Source organism: Littorina saxatilis, linkage group LG15 (genome assembly GCF_037325665.1).
Source record: "Littorina saxatilis isolate snail1 linkage group LG15, US_GU_Lsax_2.0, whole genome shotgun sequence".
Lineage (NCBI taxonomy): Eukaryota > Metazoa > Mollusca > Gastropoda > Littorinimorpha > Littorinidae > Littorina > Littorina saxatilis.
In genome coordinates this window covers 18,321,675-18,336,713 of record NC_090259.1, presented here as the reverse complement: position 1 = coordinate 18,336,713, position 15,039 = coordinate 18,321,675, and the positions used below count along the sequence as shown (strand labels likewise).

The following is a 15,039-nucleotide window of genomic DNA, read 5'->3' as shown; positions in this document are numbered from 1 at the left end:
AGTTATTTCCAGAATGCAGACCTCAATGATCGTAAGAACGCACAATTTATTGTTTTCTGATGGTTATAACCGGAAGTTGCTTTCGATAATGGGGCAGACAACTCCCGTAAACCCTTCGAGGCTTACTTCCCTTCTATTGTCGTTAGTTTCACTGGCTGACGAACAGCTGTTACTTACGTTCACATGCAGCTATCGAGCGGACGTCAGCCTGCCGTCACTTAGCCAAAATGAAATGTTTCTCCGCTAAATTCAAGTGGCATAGTTATTTAGATGGAGACAAACAACTGAAGCAGATTTGTCTGAAGAGCGGCATATGGCATGGCCGAAGAGCAAAATGGTAAGTCTCCGCTGCCATTAACGACAACAAAGAAGGGAAGTAAGCCTCGAAGGGTTTACGGGAGTTGTCTGCCCCATTATCGAAAGATACTTTCGGTTATAACCATCAGAAAACAATAAATTGTGCGTTCTTACGATCATTGAGGTCTGCATTCTGGTAATAACTTTGTTATTATCATTCTCCTCAAGCCTATCTGTCTAATAAGTCGAGCTAAAATGGGCTACGTTCAGCCTTTGTACATTTCCTTCTGTGGATGTGACTATTGGATGACGTCATCGAACTTTCGTTGCCTAAGGCCAAAAAAAATAATAGGTGTGGTTACGGTAACATAGCCAAAAAAAATAGGGTAGGAAGGTAGGCAATCACTTTTTTTTTTTAACTTTTTTTTCTAATGTGTACAAATTAATCCTACTTGACAGGGAAATAAGTGTGCGACTCGGGCGCTTTCGCTTTCATTGCGTTTTCTGCACTCGTTTACTTGTTTTTTGTGTGTATTTTTTTGACAAATGTAATAAAAAGTTATAGGGTCGGCCCCACAAAATAGGGTAGGTCGGGTTACCGTAACCACACCTATTTTTTTTTTAGGTCTAAGCTAAATTTGAACGGAAGCTCGCGCCATCATGTTAGCGTAGGTTCCTAAATGCGCAGGCGTGCTGCTGGCTGGGGGTGGTCCTGGGTCAGCCTGGGTAGTTTCCACTTGAATCTCCTGAGATATGTCCAGGTCAATACCACTGCCGTCCATGATCCCAGAATACTCCATCTACAAACAGAACGCATCTCAAACCCTATTAGTGTTTTTGTTTTCAAATCAACATTCCTTTATGAAAGTGGTGTGTGTTTTAGCTAGGATAATGAGCGTGAAATAATTGAGAGATGTCATTGAGGCTGCATTTTTGTCTAACCCTTTTTCTGTCTAGGCGCAATAGTGCAATTCTGGCTAGTTTGTCGGCAGTATTAGTAGGAAGTATAAAAAGACACAAAACATCTCACTATTATCTCTATACCTTCCTGTCACTGGAAGCAGCAACACTTGAAAGCATAAGTTCCCTTGACAAACGTCATTTATGATTGGCGTCATCAATGAATGACGTCACTGTCTAGACAAGTGCCTGTATCAGCAAACCTTGTCGCGGCAAAGGGCTAAATAAAATAATGTTTATCCTACATACGTGAGAGAGACACCCGTGAGATAATAATCGTTCAAATCACACGTGTGTATATCATGTAAATGAGGTCATGTCAAGCAAGTCTGGCAAGGACCTGTTTTTCCACTGCTTATGATGCCAAAGTTACCGAGACAAACGTCATTATAGAAACAAAAAATGCGCTCGTTAATTACCCTCGATGAATCTTTAGAACTAACACGTCACGCCACACTTTCAGAATGACGTTTCTTTGCTTTGACGTAATAAATTGCACGAGGCTTTAGAAGAGATTGAGGTTCCAAAACAAACGTCTTCAATTTAGCTGCCTCGATTGCAGGACATTTTCAGTCAAATACACGTAAGAACAGTATGTAGGATAAACAGAATACTATATGGCTTGCTGTATCGTACCAGATTTACACTGGTTGCTTTTTCAAATAGTGAACAGCTCGCTTTCGCTCGCAGTTCAATATTTAAAAAAAAAAACCTCGTGTAAATCTGGTACGACACAGCAAGCCATGTAGTATTCTCTATGTATACGTTTTAGTAGCAACAAGGTAGCAAGAAAGTGGGAACTAAGCAGCGCAGCGAAAAACCAGTCATAAGCGCATCCGATCCGGAAAATCAAGCTATCATATGCGCACAGGGGGGTATTTCATAAGAGCACCCGACCACAAATCAGCGACCTGCCTTGTGTTTTGGATAGTTATTCAATAGATACGCATTTTTTTGTAAAAAGAGCAACGTGAATAAATAGCGCTACATTTCGGGTTTTGACAACTGTAATATGGTTGCAGGATAATTAGTATTTTAGGAGTTATTACATTTTTTCTGCAGACACTCACCTCGTTCCCCGCTCTTCGTATCATACGCTCATCCGCTAAAAAGGGTTATTCTAAGATCACCCAGCATATCATAAGCCCACCCCTGATTGAAGGGCCTGACACTGGGGATTGCAAAAAGTACTGACAGTTGGTTTAAGCGTGTTTTCATTACCTTCGCTGTATACAATCGTTTCACACACACAAAACCACATAGAACGATAGCAAGCAAAATGCTTATGGACACGTTCTAAAAATATTAAGCAGTACACATTTACGATAACAACATGGCGAAAAAGTGATAGCATCATCACTTAACGTTGAGAGAGAGAGAGAGAGAGAGAGAGAGAGAGAGAGAGAGAGAGAGAGAGAGAGAGAGAGAGAGAGAGAGTACTGACAGTTGATCGGCAATTTGTTTCCTCGTCAATTTAAAAGCTGTAACCGGGGATGAGGCGTTTTGTGTTAAATAAAAACATGTATGAAACATTGTGAATGGTGAATTTATTGTATGGTGAAGGTGGGTGCCTCCCTGTTCTCCAGCAACATCGGATCGGAGCACTTCGTGGGTCTGGCGGGAACAGGGGCTGCTGTCGGCATCGCCATGGTCATGTACGAGTGGAATGTGAGTTCAAACACCAGCCGTTGCTTTGTCCTGTGCTTTCGTTTCTTCTTGTTGGTGTTCTTCTTGTTCGTGTTCTTGTTCTTGTTCTTTTTGTTCGTGTTCTTGTTCTTGTTCTTCTTGTTTTTGTTCTTCTTGCTCTTGTTCTTCGTGTTCTTGTGCTTTCCCTTGTTGTTGTTGTTGTTGTTGTTGTTGTTGTTGTTGTTGTTGTTGTTGTTGTTGTTGTTGTTTTTCGTCTTCTTCTTCTTCTCCTTTTTACATTTAGTCAAGTTTTGACTAAATGTTTTAACATAGAGGGGGAATCGAGACGAGGGTCATGGTGCATGTGTGTGTGTGTGTGTGTGTGTGTGTGTGTGTGTGTGTGTGTGTGTGTGTGTGTGTGTGTGTGTGTGTGTGTGTGTGTAGAGCGATTCAGACTAAACTACTGGACCGATCTTTATGAAATTTGACATGAGAGTTCCTGGGAATGATATCCCCGGATGTTTTTTATTTTTCGATAAATACCTTTGATGACGTCATATCCGGCTTTTTGTAAAAGTTGAGGCGGCACTGTCACACCCTCATTTTTCAATCAAAATGATTGAAATTTTGGCAAAGCAATCTTCGACGAAGGCCGGACTTTGGTATTGCATTTCAGCTTGGTGGCTTAAAAAATAATTAATGAATTTGGTCATTAAAAATCGGAAACTTGTCATTAAAATTACTTTTTTATTAAACGATCCAAAAACAATTTCATCTTATTCTTCGTCATTTTTTTTATTCCAAAAACATATACATATGTTATATTTGGATTACAAACAAGCTCTGAAAATTAAAAATATGAAAATTATGAATAAAAATAATTTTTCGAAATCGATTTAAAAACAATTTCATCTTATTCCTTATCGGTCCCTGATTCAAAAAAACATATAGATAAGATATGTTTGGATTACAAACAAACTCAGTACGCCAAAAAGAATAGAGATACAGAAAAGCGTGTTATCCTGCTCAGCGCGATCATTACCGCACAATTCTGGCTTGTCGATTTCACTGCCTTTGCCACGAGCGGTGGACTGACGAAACTACGAGTATGCGGTCTTGGTGAAAAAACGCAGTGCGTTCAGTTTCATTCTGTGAGTTCGACAGCTTGACTAAATGTTGTTATTTCGCCTTACGCGACTTGTTCTTTATTTATTTTGTACCCTGCTTCTTCTTCTAAAGTGTTTCTATAACCCACCGAACTCTGACATGGATTACATGATCTTTTCCATATATTCCGATTCGCTCTTTTTATATTTAGTCAAGTTTTGACTAAATATTTTAACGTAGAGGGGGGAATCGAGACGAGGGTCGTGGTGTATGTGCGTGTGTCTGTCTGTGTGTGTGTGTGTGTAGAGCGATTCAGACTAAACTACTGGACCGATCTTTATGAAATTTGACATGAGAGTTCCTGGGTATGAAATCCCCGAACGTTTTTTTCATTTTTTTGATAAATGTCTTTGATGACGTCATATCCGGCTTTTTGTGAAAGTTGAGGCGGCACTGTCACGCCCTCATTTTTTAACCAAATTGGTTGAAATTTTGGTCAAGTAATCTTCGACAAAGCCCGGACTTCGGTATTGCATTTCAGCTTGGTGGCTTAAAAATTAATTAATGACTTTGGTCATTAAAAATCTGAAAATTGTAAAAAAAAATAAAAATTTATAAAACGATCCAAATTTACGTTCATCTTATTCTCCATCATTTTCTGATTCCAAAAACATATAAATATGTTATATTTGGATTAAAAACAAGCTCTGAAAATTAAATATATAAAAATTATTATCAAAATTAAATTGTCGAAATCAATTTAAAAACACTTTCATCTTATTCCTTGTCGGTTCCTGATTCCAAAAACATATAGATATGATATGTTTGGATTAAAAACACGCTCAGAAAGTTAAAACAAAGAGAGGTACAGAAAAGCGTGCTATCCTTCTTAGCGCAACTACTACCCCGCTCTTCTTGTCAATTTCACTGCCTTTGCCATGAGCGGTGGACTGACGATGCTACGAGTATACGGTCTTGCTGAAAAATGGCATTGCGTTCAGTTTCATTCTGTGTGTTCGACAGCTACTTGACTAAATGTTGTGTTTTCGCCTTACGCGACTTGTTATTTTATTGTCGTATCATATCACGATGTGCGAAAGATGTGTATTTACGATGACCAGTGACGTGTTATTTGCAAACGTGTTGCAGTCTATGCTGCTGGTCATTCTGCTGGGCTGGCTCTTCCTCCCTGTCTACATGTCCGCTGGGGTGAGCTGTCCTTATCCTTGACCACTCTCACCGTCTTTGCCAACATTGGCGCGCGGCAGATGTAGCTCTAGTCTCTCGTGCTCGCAACGCAAAATTTTAGCTCTGTGGCCTTCTACTCTAACAAGGCTTTGTCTCCTGGAGAGGGATGTTCGGCTTTAAAGTCGTCGTCGTCGGTGCAAAATAATTGAATGCGAACATTGCAAGAATAGATTAATGTTTCTCCTCTACGTTTGCATCGGTCTCAAAAAGCAATAACTGCTGAAGAGACGATAAACAATAGCCAACCAACCAACCAACCAACCAACCAACCAACCAACCAATCAACCAACCAACCTCCTCTACGTATGTTTGATGACTTTTGTAAAACTTTCTCCGGGGACTTCAAGATTTATGCCGGATATTTGTTTAATTAGGTAAAAAAAAAACCACACACACAAGAATGGTAAGTTATTAGAACGTTTAATTTATGACAAAACAAAACATATTAATTACAGTACTTCGAGCCAAAGGCCTTTCAAGCGGACAGCAAGACAAACACTTATCATAAAGATCAGAGATGAACTTAGCTGTTGGCAAGAAGATGTTTGTCCACTTTAAAATATAAAGACCTTTGAAATTAACGTGATTGTAATCTTTTGTTTTGTCATAAATGAATCGTTCAAATAACTTTTTGTTATTTTTGATTCTGAATATTTTGGAACGTTATAGCAGTCTATCTGATTGGGGGTGTTTACTATGATTAAGTGCTGCAAGTATTTGCTGGTCTTAGTTAGGATTTGATTTAAGATTTTCTGTCAAATCGGGCGATACAGGTCTACACACTACCAGAGTACATGGAGAAGCGGTTTGGTGGCTTCAGGCTGCGTGTTTACCTGAGTTGTCTGTCCTTGGTCCTATACATCGTCACCAAGTTGGCCGTAAGTGAACGCCATTAAGTTTTCTCTGGCTGACATCTGAAAACACACAGACAAACACACACACGAACGCACGCATGTACGCACGCACGCACCGTCACGCACGCGCACACACGCACGCACGCACGCACGCACGCACGCACACACACACACACACAACACCGACCCCCCCCCCCCCCACACACACGCACACACCCCCCCACACACACGCACACACACACATACACGCATGCAAGTAAGTAAGACGCAAACGCGTACAAACACACACACCAACACTACCATCGCAAAGCAGATTCTGGCACCCGTTAATACCAATACCCGCAGTAAAAAAAACAAAAAAACAGGCGACATGACGCTTAAAGAGATACCATACCGACCAAGCAAACCAAGAGGTCTTTTCTTGAACCCCTCTTCCAAAGTGAAATCTTGACGTCACAAGTCAAGTAAACTTCACGAGCATTCAATCATCGTAATGCGAATAATGGTGTTACGCGCAAGGTCTGTCACATCTTATGTATGTCTCCTGAAGAAATGTTATGCGAGTTTGAGACAAAAGTTTGCAATTTTAGAATGTGCGTCCTCACAGCCCGACATGAACACGGTGTTTCGACTGCTGGCATCGAGTGATTTGAGAGTGATGAGATCACTTGCATGTTTTATTGCCATGGCTTTGGATATAAGGAAGAAAAAAATGGAAGAAAGAGAATGTACATTGTAGAGTATTAAGTAAACAACAGATGGGTGGTCTGTTCCCATAACATTCTTAATGATTTAAGTTTTAATGATGTGTTTGATGCTTTTAGACTTTTTAACGAATTTTAATGCATTATTGTATGATGATTATGCAACTGGGAGGAAGAATCCGTGTGTGAGCGCGAGCGTACGTTTGTGTGTGTGGCAGAGGGAGAGAGAGAGAGAGAGAGAGAGAGAGAGAGAGAGAGAGAGAGAGAGAGAGAGAGAGAGAGAGAGAGAGAGAGAGAGAGAGAGAGAGAGAGAGAGAGAGAGAGAGAGAGAGAGAGGAGTGTGTGTGGGGATGTGTTTGCAGAGATGGTTATGTTTATTTCTTCTGTAAATTATATCCCCTTGTCTAAAGGGCTTTTAAAGCTGAGGACAATAAACTCCCAGAACGTCAAAGCGTCCTGAAGAAATGACAAAGTGTGTCCAGAACGAAGCTGCGTGGTCTCGGTGACTTAGTCATACCAGCAGTGCAACATTACCTGTGAGGTCACCGCCAGGCTGTGCATGTATCGGTATTATGTGTTAGGCCAAAAAAAAAAAATTGTCTGTTTAGGGTAACATGACCAAAAAAAGTAGGGTCGGTAGGTAGGTAAAGGTTTTTTTTTTTTGTTGTTGTTGTTGTTGTAAATGCTATGTTGGCTGAACATTCGCTTCTTATATTTGATGAATACATGTTTCAAAACTAACGTATAAATAAAACAGAGAGAAAGGGAGAGAAAGAAACGCCAAATGTCTCTTTTTAGCATTTTTACCTTTTTTTTTTTTTTTTTTTTTTTGAAATCAAAAAAAAGTTTTTGGGTCGGCGCCAAATCGATAGGGTCGGTCGGGTTACCCTAAACAGACAATTTTTTTTTTTTGGCCTTATTAAAATGTTCTCTATACACATGCAGGTAAGCATCTACGCTGGGGCCCTGTTCATCAAACTCGCCTTGGACTGGAACATGTACATCTCTATCGCTGGTCTGCTGCTCATCACTGGAATTTACACTGTACTCGGTCAGTCTCTCTCTCTCTCTCTCTCTCTCTCTCTCTCTCTCTCTCTCTCTCTCTCCCCCCCCCCTCTCTCTCCCCCTCTCTCTGCCCCCCTCTCTCTCTCTCTCTCTCTCTCTCTCTCTCTCTCTCTCTCTCTCTCTCTCTCTCTCTCTCTCTGTGATATCAGAATGTCTTTATCGTAAATGTTTACAATTTTTTTCTCTCTCTCGATTTTTCGTGTTTTTTCAGCTAGATTTGCCCTCTAGATGTGTAATTACCATAAAGTGCCTTTTTATATTTCATCATTATGCAAGAGGGCTACCGACAGATACGGACCTGTCAATTTGACCCCACCAATCCCATGATTAGATCTTTATAAGACTAGTCTTGCTTTTTCTGGAGGATCAATCTGGAACTCACTGCTATCATCTCTAGAAACACTTACAGTCATTGATCGAACAGTTTTTAGAAAAAAATCTGTTTATAACCACCTCATGTCTTGATGTTTCAGTTAGTAAACGCCGTAGTTTATCTGACACTTTTGCTACAAGAAAGTGGGTGTGTTGTCATAAAACTGGGTGTTAAAATTTGTGATGACATTGGGGGTGCTGTTGCAGGGGGGCTGGCTGCAGTGATCTACACGGACACCTTCCAGACGGCCGTCATGACCGTTGGTGCCATCGTTCTTTCCGTTATCAGTCAGTATAGCACGTGCACTGCGTGTTCTGTTCACAGGACACATGCACACAACAGACACAAACCTCGCACGCACAATATGTCCACGAAGATGAAGGTCGTTGGACCTGCTCGTAAAGGCGGTCCTTATTGAGCCCGAAGTCGACTTCGCGAAGTCGTTTTCAATCAATCAATCAATCAATCAATCAATCAATCAATCAATCAATCAATCAATCAATCAATCAATCAATGAGGCTTATATCGCGCATATTCCGTGGGTACAGTTCTAGGCGCTCTGCAGTGATGCCGTGTGAGATGAAATTTTATACGGCCAGTAGATTGCAGCCATTTTGGCGCATATTTACCTTTCACGGCCTATTATTCCAAGTCACACGGGTATAGGTAGACAATTATTAACTGTGCCTAAGCAATTTTGCCAGGAAAGACCTTTGTGTCAATCGTGGGATCATTAACGTGCACACCCAATGTTTATTGAAAACTCAGTGCTAAAGCTTCGTGTTGGTAGCTTCGTCAAGTATACTTCGCGTAGTCCACTTCTCTCAGTTAAGGACAGGCGTTAGCAGAAGAAAAATTAACGCTCTACAGTCGTCAGTGTTCCTGGTTATTAGTTGTCAAAATCGTCCGAAGACAGCGTAATGCAGAACTGTGCACTCACCTTTCAATTTTTTTTTTTTTAGCTTTTTGTCTTCGTGTTATCTGAACGAAATCTGAGTTATATGAGAATGAGATTATTCATAGTTATTATAATTATTATCAGATGATGATGACAGGTATGCAAAGATTAATATTCGTTCTGGAGTACCTTTAAACCTGTGTTACTTACCATGTGAGTGTGTGCGTGCGTGTGTGTGTGTATGTGTGTGTATGTGTGTGTGTGTGTGTTTGTGTGTGTGTGTGTGTGTGTGTGTGTGTGTGTGTGTGTGAGAGAGAGAGAGAGTGTACGTGTGTGTGTTTGTTTGTGTGTGTGTTTGTGTGTGTGTGTGTTTGTGCGTGCGTGCGTGCATGCGTGCGTGAGTGCGTGTGTGTATGCTTGGGTGCGTGCGTGCGTGCGTACGTAAGTGCGTGCGTGGGTGCTCGCGCGTGTGTTTGCTAGTGCTTGTACGCGCTCGTGTCCGGCGAAAAAGGAACTCAACACTTCATCCCCAAATGCAGGTTTCAACAAGATCGGGGGCTACGAGGCGCTTCAGGAGAAGTACATGATGGCCATCCCCAGCGTGAGGCCCAGCAACACGTCGTCGTGCGGCGTGCCTCGCCAAGACGCCTTCCACATCTTCAGGGACCCCGTGAACTCCGACAACCCCTGGCCCGGCCTGCTGCTGCAGTCCAGTCTGGGCTGCATGTGGTACTGGTGCTGCGACCAGGTGATCGTGCAGCGCTCGCTGGCCGCCAAGAACCTGTCCCACGCCAAGGCCGGCTCCATCATGGCGGGCTACCTCAAGCTGACTCCGCTCTTCTTCATGATCTTCCCGGGCATGATCTCGCGCGCCCTTTTCCCGGGTAAGCCCCAATTTTGCACCAAATAATGGGAACTTTAAACGACAGAAATCCAGAAACGAATTCATTTCGTCATTAATTATTGCTTCGCTTGGGTCTTCCCTGCAAGCGGCTGTACATTTTGTCAGATAAGTTTTTTTCTGTATAATTAGTGTGTGTGTGTGTGTGTGTGTGTGTGTGTGTGTGTGTGTGTGCGTGTGCGAGTGCGTGCGTGTGTGTGTGTGTGTGTGTGTGTGTGTGTGTGTGTGTGTGTGTGTATCTGTGTGTGTGTGCGTGTCTATGTATCTGTGTATGTGTATATATGTATGTCTGTGTATCTGTATAAATGTATCTGTGTCTGTGTCTGTGTAACTGTATCTATTCTATGTCTATGTGTCTGTGTGTCTGTGTATCCGTGTCTGTGTATCTGTATGTCTATATCTCTATGTGCGTGCAGACTCGGTAGGGTGCGTGGACCCCAAGGTGTGTGAGGAGTTCTGTGAGAACGCTGTGGGCTGCTCCAACATCGCCTACCCCAAGCTGGTGCTGGAGCTCCTGCCTGTCGGTACGTCTAGCTCACCTCCACACTGAGAGACACAGAGAGAGGAGGGGGGGGGGAGAGAGAGAGAGTAGGTCACAGAGAGAGAGAGAGAGAGAGAGAGAGAGAGAGAGAGAGAGAGAGAGAGAGAGAGAGAGAGAGAGAGAGAGAGAGATCTGTATTACGCTAGGATAACGATTTTAAGTTGGTGCCACAGGACCTTGTACCAAAGCGCCGGTGGATTGAAGTATCCTACTCCTTTATCCTTACTGTAGTATAACTATTGTTATTCATGTGTGTGATATGTACTGTAAATGAATATATGCTATTGCCCCCACCCCCCCCCCCCCCAAACCCCAATGATTGCACAGCGTATTGAGCAGGGTTTAACCCTGGAAGCACGCGCTGTATAAATATTATGCATTATTATTATGATTATGTTCAGGGTTGCGAGGCCTGCTGATGGCGGTGATGCTGTCGGCCATCATGTCGTCCTTGACCTCCATCTTCAACTCCTCCGCCACGCTCTTCACCATGGACCTCTGGCGCCGCTTCCGTCGTCGCTCCACTGAGAGGGAGCTGCTCATTGTCGGCAGGTAAGTCGTGACGTCACTCCGCTAATCTAGTGATGACGTCACTCCCCTTTTTAGTGATGACGTCACATTACTGCAATTACGTCACTGCACAGAGCGGGAACGGGTAATTGTTGGCAGGTCTGTGTTTCAAAACCAGGCGAGTCATGACGTCACTCCATTCTAGTGATGACGTCACTCCACTGGTAGGGATGACGTCATTCCGTCATTTCATTGTATCGATGACGTCACTGGGGAACGGTTTATTGTTAGCAGCAGGTCAGTGTTTCCAAACAAGTAGGAAACTGGTCGTTTTCTTGGACGTTTTCAAAGCAAGAGATTCAAAATTTGCCTAGGATATTGCCTTTATTGCCTCTCAAACTTGGTGTAGGTTGCACGTGTTACTTTCGATTGTCTCTTCTCTATATTTTTAATCGCGCCTCTGTTTCCTTTTGCGTTCTGCTGAGGTGCTCGGTTTTGCAACTTTCTCTTGTGGTGATATTTCTTAAGGTAACACGCTCACCTCATGTCCCCATGTTTCTGTGTTTCAAAACTTTCGCTTTTGAAATCTCGCCATCTTGAAATCGAAAAGACAACACTTATTAACTAAGCTCGGGTTTTTTTTCTGTTCATTAACCAACCTCCAGCTCTGGTGCCTGGGTGGCTAGGAGCTCGAGCACAACAGCCAAACCTCCTTCTCTGCGGCCCTTTTGATTGATTTATCTCTTCTTTTGTTTAAATCATCTAAAGCCGGGGTAAAACCCGGGAACATGCCCGTAATGGTTTAACCATGAGGGCGTTAAAAAAACACCCATTTATCATCGTCTGTTAATGATCTCATTAGGATTTGTGTGTCAACACACGTCACAGTCCACCAGGTCGCCGTACTAGTGAGTATTCCGTTTTGTCTGTGATCAAAAGTTTCTGTAAGCAAACTATGTCAATTTGCTGATCTTGATTGCAAAAATGTGCATAGGTATTTATAGATACGGTACCCCTTTAGAGATCGGATGTATTTTTGAAAAAGAGTTAAGTTTAAGAAAAATAATTGACTTGTGACTCGCATATATGTTGCTATCTGTGAAATTGAAATAAAGAAACGTTAGGTAACAAAAGGAGAAATGATGACGGAAGAATATATAGGACAAAATGTATAAAAAAAATTAAAAAAAATAGGTGGAGAGAGAGAAGACAGAACGAGAGGAGACAGTGAGAGAGAGAGAGAGAGAGAGAGAGAGAGAGAGAGAGAGAGAGAGAGAGAGAGAGAGAGAGAGAGAGAGAGAGAGAGAGAGAGAGATTGGCAGACTATGGGAGAGAGGGGGAGAGAGAGACCGACAGAGTATGGGGGAGAGGAGAGAGAGAGAGAGAGAGAGAGAGAGAGAGAGAGAGAGAGAGAGAGAGAGAGACGAAGCAAAAAAGAAGAACAAAGAAGAAGACAGAAAATTCCGAAGAACAAAATTCAGAAAAAAACAGACAAGTCGAAGAGAAAGAAAGTGGATGCAGAGAAAGACAGACTAGGGAGTGAGTGAGAGAGAGAGAGAGAGAGAGAGAGAGAGAGAGAGAGAGAGAGAGAGAGAGAGAGAGTGAGAGAGAGAGAGAGATGTTGTGTGGACAAGTGTGAGAAAGAGAGAGAGAGAGAGGAGAGAGAGAAAGAGAGAGAGAGAGGAGAGAGAGAGAGGGTAAATGTAAATAAAAAAAAAAATTAAAAACAATTGTCCATGATCTGTTTACTGTCCATTGAGTGTGAAGCTGAGAGAAAGAGTGAGACTGAAGGAAAACAATAATAACTTAATAAGAATTAAAATGATTATAAAAAAAATTTAAAAAAAACTTCCGATATAAAAATAAAAAAAACGCACGCACATGTGTGATTAACAATGTCTGATCTCCTAAAAAAAAGAAAAAAAAAAAAAAAAAAAAAAAAAAAGTTTCTGTAACTTTTTTGTTGACCTTTGTGCAGGATCTTTGTGCTGTTGCTGTGCGTGGTGGCCATATTCTGGATTCCCCTTGTCAAGTCCAGCCAAGGGGGACAACTCTTCAACTACATCCAGGCCGTACAGGGTTACCTGGGGACCCCCATAGGCGCGCTCTTCATCTTTGCCATTCTGTGGAAAAGAATGAACGAGAGGGTGAATTTAAAAAAAAGATGAATTGTATGAGTGTTACGCCCTAATGTGTGTGTATGTGCTTATATCTGTGTATGTGTCACTGTGTGTGTGCTTATATCTATGTGTGTGTGTGTGTGTGTGTGTGTGTGGGTGTGTGTAGTGTGTATGTGTGTGTGTGTGTGTGAGTGTGTGTGTGTGTGTGTGTGTGTGTGTGTGTGTGTGTGTGTGTGGGTGCAGCCTATAATTGTTTCTTTCACAACTTTGATTTTGTATTTACTGGCCACCGTGAAAGTTCTATATCTAATTGCATAAGTCTTGCAGAAGACTTCTTCTCTACGTGTGTTGAACCTCAGCAAAAAGTTGATCACTTGTGCTTGTTCACTTCTTTAAAATCAGATCTCCTTGTTCGTGTATCTTTTGACTGGATCCACAGACTGGTACAGAGCATTACCTCCTTTTAGGCCTTTTCAAAATCCCCTCGTTTTAACCTTGTTGTTTTTAGAAAAAGTGTCTGTTTGTTACATTCAAATAATAAAGTTTTATTGAATCGAATTGAACTTCTTGGTTAGGGGGCGTTTTTCGGCATCATGGCGGGTCACGTGTGCGGTGTGATTCGCATGGCCATGGACTTTGCCTACCCGGCGCCGGGCTGTGACGAGGAGGAGGATACCCGGCCCTCCATGCTGGCCGCTGTCCACTACACGTACTTCGGCATGATCAACTTCCTCGTCTCCTCCATCGCCATCGTCCTCTTCAGCTACACGGCCCCCAAGCAGCCCGACAATCAGGTATGCGTCTAGTGAGTGGTTGAAATAAGATTGTGCGATGACTAAAGATGTTCAGTCTCGATGCATGAGCGGTTGGTATTCTTTTGTAAATTGCTTTCAAAGCTGAACAAGTCGGTGATCGATCGAGTGCCGGAAATGGTTGCTCGATGAGTTTTGATCGAGTGCCGGAAATGGTTGCTCGATGAGTTTCGTAAGTAGAAATTTAATGTGCTTTATTTCGCCAGAACAGCTCGTATTTTGCATCGGTACGGCATTCTAAGGGACGAATGAGTATGAATGACTAAGTTGCTTTTTGTTTCTTTCTGTTTTTGTGTGTCATGAAGAAGGCTTCATAGGCGGAATGTGACATGTTTTTGTGTGTCATGAAGAAGGCTTCATAGGCGGAATGTGACATGTTTTTGTGTGTCATGAAGAAGGCTTCATAGGCGGAATGTGACATGTTTTTGTGTGTCATGAAGAAGGCTTCATAGGCGGAATGTGACATGTTTTTGTGTGTCATGAAGAAGGCTTCATAGGCGGAATGTGACATGTTTTTGTGTGTACTGTCCTTGTATTGGTAATTACAAATTTCTTTTGTTTTTCTACTTCGATCAGTGGATACACACTGACATGCTTTGGAACACATTCTGTAGAAAGGTTGCGATAAATTCCATATCATGCTGCGATGACCTGCACAACGCTTTCGTTAGGAATGACAGCCTTTTAATATGACGTGTCCCACGTGTGTCACAGTTACGGGGCGTGACGTGGTGGACACGGGTGGACAAGGCTGAGAACACGGACATACAGGACAAGCCATCGTCCAGCAAAGGTATAAACCCCACTTCTGTTGTTTTTCTCTTCGGCGCGCACTTCTTTGTAGAACAAGTAGACAGGATCAAAAAAAGTGTACACATGAAAACCAGCATGTATTTCCCTCGCCCCAAACACACGCACGCACGCACGCACGCACACACGTACGCACGCACGAAAGCACGCACGTGGGCACACGCACGCACGCACGCACGCACACACACACGCACACGCACACACACACACATA

General features: G+C 42.5%; 1 protein-coding gene across 1 annotated transcript in view; it reads left to right on the top strand.

Annotated features, from left to right (window-relative positions):
- The window catches only part of LOC138948726 (sodium/glucose cotransporter 4-like), a 28,380-nt gene that overhangs the window by 10,420 nt on the left and 2,921 nt on the right, over positions 1–15,039 (top strand). Inside the window, exons 5-15 of the mRNA XM_070320332.1 lie at positions 2,821–2,925; positions 5,140–5,199; positions 6,012–6,116; positions 7,742–7,847; positions 8,441–8,521; positions 9,672–10,016; positions 10,450–10,557; positions 10,976–11,126; positions 13,063–13,231; positions 13,780–13,998; positions 14,731–14,809. Coding sequence (XP_070176433.1) covers positions 2,821–2,925; positions 5,140–5,199; positions 6,012–6,116; positions 7,742–7,847; positions 8,441–8,521; positions 9,672–10,016; positions 10,450–10,557; positions 10,976–11,126; positions 13,063–13,231; positions 13,780–13,998; positions 14,731–14,809 — 1,528 coding nt within the window. The remainder of the gene's footprint in view (positions 1–2,820; positions 2,926–5,139; positions 5,200–6,011; positions 6,117–7,741; positions 7,848–8,440; positions 8,522–9,671; positions 10,017–10,449; positions 10,558–10,975; positions 11,127–13,062; positions 13,232–13,779; positions 13,999–14,730; positions 14,810–15,039) is intronic.